Source organism: Echinops telfairi, unplaced genomic scaffold (genome assembly GCF_000313985.2).
Source record: "Echinops telfairi isolate 266 unplaced genomic scaffold, ASM31398v2 ScPeMD7_7465;HRSCAF=8503, whole genome shotgun sequence".
In the NCBI taxonomy this organism is placed as follows: Eukaryota; Metazoa; Chordata; class Mammalia; order Afrosoricida; family Tenrecidae; genus Echinops; species Echinops telfairi.
The window spans coordinates 10,469,880-10,477,511 of NW_022111365.1; the positions used below are offsets into that span (position 1 = coordinate 10,469,880).

The 7,632-nt window shown below is 41.1% G+C and overlaps 1 protein-coding gene across 1 annotated transcript; it reads left to right on the forward strand.

The window, feature by feature from the left end:
• The first annotated feature begins 2,302 nt into the window (after window positions 1-2,302).
• LOC101648833 (N-acylneuraminate-9-phosphatase-like) lies at window positions 2,303-7,247 on the forward strand. Its single transcript, XM_004716232.2, has 2 exons — window positions 2,303-2,392; window positions 5,848-7,247. Exons 1-2 carry the CDS (start codon window positions 2,303-2,305, stop codon window positions 6,502-6,504), a joined length of 747 nt encoding a protein of 248 aa, XP_004716289.1. The 3' UTR covers window positions 6,505-7,247.
• The last annotated feature ends 385 nt before the right edge of the window (window positions 7,248-7,632 follow it).

The window sequence follows — 7,632 nt, forward strand, 5'->3', positions numbered from 1 at the left end:
AAGTTTAGGTTAAAGAGCTAGGTATTACATTTAAGGTTAGTGTTAAGTGTAGGAATAAGGATTAAGTTTAGGATTTGGCTAAAGACTAGGTCTATAGTATTAGGTTTAAGTATAAGATTGGGATTGGATTTAGGCTTAGAGTCAGTTTGGGGTTTGGTTTTGGTCTATTGGGTGAGTAGGAGTTGGTGTAAGGAATGAAATAGTAGTTAGAGTTTGGTTAGGGTTAGTGATAGGTTCATTATTATATTTCTGTAACTGATTGCTCATTTCATATTTTAAAAATCATTAGCTTAAGGCATACCTATACTTATATGGCTTCATTAAGATAATAAAATCTATTCATAAATAAAATTGTATCCACATGTATATGGGTTAACATTTACAACATGGGGAGGGGGGGCATTCAGAGACATTGTCAAATTATTCTAAAAATAATTTTCATCAATAATCACTACTTCAAGTAATATATAATTGCCTATTTTCGATATCTTTACCAGCTCTATCAAACATTTAACTTTTGTTTAGCCCTTCTGTGAAAATGTTGACATAGTTTGGAATTGCATTCTTAAAATATGAGTAAGATAGACATATTTCCAATGTTTGTTGGCTGTAAGTATTAATCGTTCTATTACTTGGACAAGCTAATTCTTAAGAGGGGCCCTCAGGGGAAATAAGATTTCACAAGGGTTACCATAACTGATACTACTGTAAAGCCAGACAGCACAGATAATTTCCCAGGCAGAAAAGATATTTCTACCTAGAAAAGCAGAGAAAGAAAAGAGATAAGCAGAATAAAGATAAAAAGAAACCCACAAGGAGTCAATTCTGATTCATTATATAAAAGAAAAAAATATTACATTAAAATCTCTAGGTTCAGGCCAGAGGACACCAGGGTATATCATGTAGCATTCCAAAGGCTTCATCCTTGATGAAGTACAAGACCTGCGAGAGTTTGCGAGAATCCCGTCTTGACTAAAGATAAAATTTACAGCTTCATGGACACTTTTGTTAGAAAAAATGTATCGTTGTCATTGAACCAGTTTTCTTTATTCCTCTCATAAATCAATACGCCTCTATCCTTAGAAAGAGAACAGATGGAGTAATTGTTAGCTACTACCTCCAATAAGGATTTGTGGCCTGGGAAGTCTGCAGAAGGTGACACCAGCAAGGAGACTGACAGCAGTGCACATTGTCTTGACAGAGGTCTGGTTTGTGCTCAGAATACATAGAGATGATATGCATATACTTTTACAAGGAGAACTGGTGGTGTAGTGGGCTATACACTGGGCTGCTAACCACAAGGTCAGAGGTTTGAGCCCACAAGTGACTACTCCAGAGAAAGACGAGGCTATATGCTCCTGGAAAGATGAAGTCCTGGAAACCCAAAAGGGTGGTACCCTGACCTACAGGATTCAGGATGGACTTAGTGTCACTGAATTTGGCTTTTGGTTTAGTATCCTTACACTGAGGGGCTAAATTGGCTTTGTGCTGAATTGGACAAAACCTCACACCCGGGTTAACATAACTAACTCATTGCCATCGAGTAAACTCACTCATAACGCCCCTATAAGACAGACTAGAACTGTCCTTGTGGGCTTCCTGCAGCTGAAAATCTTTGCAGGAGTTGAAAGCCTCATGGTTGTCCAGCGGAGCAGCTGGTGCTTGCAAACTGCTGCCCTGGCTGTTAGCAGCCCAACATGTAACCCACCCAGGGGTCCTCAAATGACGGCCCGTGGACCACATGCAGCCCCCGAAGACATTTATCCATCCCGCCAGGTGTTTTCCCCCCTTTTGTTTTTTTACTTCAAAATAAGATATGTGCGGTATGCATAGGAATTTGTTCATCTTTTTTTTTTTTAAACTATAGTCTGGCCCTCCAACGGGTCTGTGGAACAGCCAACTGGCCCCCTGTATAAAAGTTTGAGGACCCCCTCAAACTTAGTGACTGCCAACCAGAGCAGACCTACCCTCTGCGTTTCAACGACTGGAAATCTTTACGGAGGCCGCTTGCCAGCCACAGCCTTCTGGGAGGAGTCCTCGAGGGCTGACGTGTCCCACACCGCACTCCTGAGACTCCTTAGATCGAAGGCACCCAAGAAGAAAAACAACACCATTTGCGGAGGGTACCAGGCGCACAACTAGCGTTTCCGGAAGTCTCGCGGGAACTCGCTGCCGGCCGGCGCCGTCCGAGCGCGGGATTTGCGGTCGTCTTTGGCAGAAGAGTAAGGGCCCGCTGGCAAGGCCCATGCACTTCCGGTGGGCGGCGCCCCCTGCTCTACGTGACGTGTCCGGCGGCGGCGAAATGGGGCTGAGTCGGGTGCGTGCAGTGTTTTTTGACTTGGACAACACGCTCATCGACACGGCAGAGGCCACCAGAAGCGCCGTGTTGGAGGTAAAATGCTGGCCTTCGCGGCCTCCCTCGGGGCTGCCCCGCGCGCTCACCAAGCCCCTTTGCCCGCTCGCACCCGCCTCCGCTCCTGTCGGGGCTGGGGGGTCTCCCACCGGGCCATCGATCGCTGCTGTAAACTGTCGGCCTGCTCTTGCTGTGCAGCCCCTGGGGACTCAGATGTCCGGAGCTTCTGCGACCGACGCCTGCTCCAGCACAACGAGTGGGGAATTGCACTGGAGCGGCCACCCCCACCCCGGTGACCAGGATTTATCATTGCCTGGCCGCGCCCAGGCAATCAAGGAAACTGGGCGCTAAGTTTCCTCCAGTGCTTTGAAAGGGCCTGGAACGATCCCATTAAAATGACCACCATGGCAGAAGCAGAGATGCTCACAAGCAGAAAAGCTGTTCCGCCACACACAGATACAACAACCGACCTGGCTCTTGGTCAGGACAGGCCTGGACCAGTCAGGAAAAGTGCCTGGCGATTAGCCTTGGTGGGGTACAGGGTCATCCAGTGGACTGATGACCACCAGGTCAACGCTTTGAAAGAAGCAGCTCTGCAGGAGAAAGTGGAGGCAGTCTACTCTCTTAAAGATGTAGTTCTAGTCTGCCCGGTAGGGTTGCTATGAGTCGGAATCCCCTTGGTGGCAGGGAGTTTGGGGTGTTTTTGTTTTGTTTTGCGTTGATATGGCTGTCTCCATCATGTAGTATTCAGTGCATTTTATAGTCGACTAAGGTAAGACAGCCCCATTTTTTGACCAAAGAAATCACCCTGGCATTGGCTTTAAATAGATTTTTGAGATACTACCCAAAAGTCTAAGCTACTCGAGGTTCCTTAATCCCTTGACCCACCCCTGCTTTTCTTCCTCTAATTCAGGCACCAGGGAGAAAACTTTGAAAAGCGAATCCTAAAAACTCCAAGTATACCGTCAGCTAGTTTTTGGCTGCCTGGATCTTGAGCCTTTCTCTTGGTACATTCCCCGCATTGAATCTTCAGAACCGTCTCTCACTTTAAAACAATAAAAAGAAAAATATCCCTTGGAACCTTTCTTCTGCTAGATGTTGCCTCTATGTAGCTTCTATTTATTCTTTAATCCATTGCAGCCTAGATTTTGACTTTGTCCAGTGAAATGGACTAACCAGGTCACTAGGCACATCCTAACATGCTGGAGGCAGTGGACTTTTTAGGTGGGTCTTAATGCCTTTACTAGTGCATGGAACATCATCGGTGGTCTTGAATGTAGTGGCACTGCCTTAACTTACATTACCTCTAATATCTGTAGTTGCCTGCTGTACAATATGTGTGCTGCACAGGTCAAGTCTAATGTGTTGCAGTTAAGTTCTTGTTTCTTTTTTGCTGGAGGCCAGGGGCTCAAATTTTAAAATCACATAGGTTTGAGTTTAAACCACAGCTCTCCTAACAAGCTGGAAGCTCCTGAACAAATTACTTGACTACTGCATCCTTTAAATCCTGATTTAAAACCTGAATAATATTAGTCCTCAGTGATCCTATCCCATGTACCAGCTGTCATCAGTTCTGACTCATAGCAACTCTGTAGGTCAGTGAACTATTCCATACGGTTTCTAAGGCTGAACATTTTCACGTTTTTGATGGTATTGCTATTTGTTCCCCCAAATATTCGGCCACCATTATTATAATCTCGTTTCCTGTCAAAGCAGATTGCCAAATTTTTCTCCCTCAGAGTGGTTGGTGGATTCAAATTGCTGACCTTTTTTTTAGTAGCCACGTACTTCAACACTGCACTGTCAGGACTCCTCTGAGCCTATCAAGTAGATTTAATAGAATGTGTCTAAAACAGCTTAATTTTCCATCAGTAAATTGTACCACATTGCACCCAGTCAAGTAATCCATTCTACTTTGGGCACATCATTTATATTACTTGCACATCCCACTTCTCTTATCTTAGGAAAAGTTGGCCTCATCTGGACTCATATTGCCTTGGTTTTCTTATTTCTAGGCTTGCTTCATCTTCCACATTCTTGCCCCAATGATTTTTCTAAATACACAGATCATACTATATTTCTCCCTGATCTTTACACCCTTACTTATATCAACATTGTATTTTGTGAAAATCTAAATCTGTCAAATGGTATTATTAATTTTTGCAACTCAAATGACTGTAACTAAATGGTAAGTTTCTTGAGACTACAATGACCATTAATTGGGCCTATTCACAAATAACATTCTAGCTTTCTTAAATTATTGTGAAGAGAGAACAGAGAAAGAAAAGGTTCAGCTACTGCTTTTGGCTTGGAGAGAAGGGGCTATAGACTATAGCTTACTATATAAATCAAGTTTAGTTCTGTTTTGTTTACGTTGTCTGGGAAATTTGTTTCTTTTCACCCTCTTCAGTCCTGTATTTCATTGGCACTACTTGCTACTCTAAGGGAGAAAGGCCTGTCGAGCTGTAAAAATTACAGCCAAGAAAACCTGCTGGGCAGATCTTCCCTTTACACGGGGTCATTTGGGCACCCAGCCACAACTCAATATGAACCTTGACTTCTCCACATCTTAAAGAGTTTCTCTGATAAAAGCACAACATATTTTTGTAAATTTGCATACTCCTGGAGATGTCAGTGAAATGAATCAAATATGCTTAATTATATATGTGTTACAAAAGGCGAGAGGGGCAATGGATTGCTATTTTAAATAAGTCAGTCAAATTAGGCCCAATTGAGGTGATATTTAAGCCAAAACTTGAGGTTTTGGACTATGGGAGTTGATCAACTGTTTGCGGGCAGTTCTATTAATGTGAGCATGTATTCTTTGTATGTGTGAGATAGGAAAATATACCAAAACATTTGCCAATACATTTCACATTTACAATTCATTGACTCTGATACATTTGTCATGCTATATCACTATTACTTGTTACCTTTTCCAAATTATTCCACCACTATTAATATAAACTCATTTCCTCCCAAACAAAAACACCCCTTCTCTCCATCCCACTCTTGGTATTCATTCACAGTCTGGTTTTTATGTATTTGTCTTTCTGAAACTGACTTATTTGCTCAGCATAAAGTTTCCAAGGTTCATCCATGTTGTAGCATACATTCGAGCTTTATTTCTCTTCATGACTATAATAAATAGTCCAGAGTATATATGAGAGGATTTCAAAAATTTCATGGGATAATTCCATTATTTTTTAATTACATTTTTCCACAAACTTTTTGAAGCCACTTTGTATATACCACATTTTGTCTATCCATCTGTTGTAGAAAGGGCCACCTAGAAAATCTGGGGGGTCTTCATTTTGCTGCTCTTTAAAAATAAGGGCAGTTCCTACCAGAAGTAGTAAGGTAATAGAGTGGCTTTAAGACAAAGAAGTAGAGCTAAGAACCTCCTAACTACCTTCTGCTCCAGAGTTGAGTTTCTGAGAACATGAATACTAAAGACATGAAATATTTAATAAATGTTATTTTCCTTTATTTAGGTGATAAAGCTTTTGCAGTCAAAATACCAGTACAAAGAAGAGGCTAAAATTATCTGTGATAAAGTTCAAGTTAAACTCAGCAAGGAATGCTTATATCCTTCCAATACATGCATTACTAATCTAAGGACCTCATATTGGGAAGAAGCTATCCAAGAAACAAACGGTGGGGCAGCCAATAGGAAGTTGGCTGAAGAATGCTATTTCCTATGGAAATCTACCTGTTTGCAGCATATGACACTGGCAGAAGACGTCAAAGCCATGCTTACTGAACTTCGAAAGGAGGTCCACCTACTTCTATTAACTAATGGCGACAGACAAACCCAGAGGGAGAAGATTGAGGCGTGTGCTTGTCAATCCTATTTTGATGCTGTTGTTGTAGGTGGAGAGCAGAAGGAGGAGAAGCCATCACCTTCCATATTTTACTACTGCTGTGATCTCCTTGGAGTACAGCCTGGAGACTGTGTGATGGTGGGTGACACACTAGAAACTGATGTACAAGGAGGCCTCAATGCAGGGTTAAAAGCAACAGTCTGGATAAATAAAAACAGAATAGTGCCGCAGAAGTCATCCCCTGTGCCGCATTACACAGTTTCTTCTGTGCTAGATTTACCTGCCGTCTTACGAAGTATTGACTGCAAAGTCAATATGTCATCTTAAAGTACCTAAAAGGCCATGATTAATCATTTTTTATCAAATTATGTAGTTTGAGCTAAGAAAAGGTCCAATTTTACTTTCCCAAAATTATGATCTCATAGTCATTATTGTCAGGGTCCTCCCAACCTTTTTAAGTTTTGATAACCAATCATTGACTGGTTTTAATACCTGAAAATCCAGATTGCATTTATGTGAGTTCTTTTTCATTAGTTCTTTTTCATGTATTCATCCTTTAGCATTTTGAGTCTTTGCAGGTAGCAAGCAGATGGCTTATAGACAGATGTGCAAACATAGACTTCATGTTCTGCCTTAAACATTGTTAGGTGTCATTGAGTTGGCTGTGACTCCTAATGGCCTCATAATAGAAAGACTTGGTACCTAGTTTGTGCCGTCTTCATAATTGTTGCTGTTTAAACACATTGTTCCTGTCGTTGTGTCAGCCCATCTTATTGCGGGGCTTATTCTCTGTCGATGACTCTCTAAGTGAGATGCCTTCTCCAGGGATGGGCTGCTTCTGATGACATGTCCGAAGCATGTGGAACTCTGCGTCCTAAGAAACCTTTATTTTCAAGGAGAAGAGCAAGAGTTTTATTGAATGTTGATATTCAAGGTGACAAGAGTGGATCCTATCTAACAAAAACTGTCTCCTCAAATGGGCTAAGAAATATTTTGACTATACTTCCTCCAAGACTGATTTGTTTTTTGGCAGTCCATGGTATATTTACCACAGTTTAAATCATTTCTTTTTTTTGGAACTCCTTTTTCATTGTCCAATTTTGCATGTATATGAACTGATTAAAAATACTATGATTTGGTCAGATGCACCTTAGTTATCAAAGTGACAAATTTGCTTGTAAGATTTTAAAGAGATCTTTAGCCACAGATTTACCCCATGCAATACAGTTTTTATTTCTTGACTGCTGCATCCATGGAAATTGATTATTGATCAAAGTAGAATAAAATCTTGATAATTTGAATTTCATCATTCATCATGATGTTTATAGGCTCAGTTATGAGAACTTTATTTTCTTTATTCTCATTTAAAAATACTTTGATATATTATAACATTATTAGAGGTTTATTAGTGTAAATGGATTGATACCGTAGAGATGTATAAACCATATTTTACCT

Bases quoted from the DNA above. Each gene is read 5' to 3' on its own strand.
- LOC101648833 (XM_004716232.2), top strand. From the start codon at position 2,303: ATGGGGCTGAGTCGGGTGCGTGCAGTGTTTTTTGACTTGGACAACACG. The intron at 2,393-5,847 runs GTAAAATGCTGG...TCCTTTATTTAG, and splicing joins CCAGAAGCGCCGTGTTGGAG to GTGATAAAGCTTTTGCAGTC.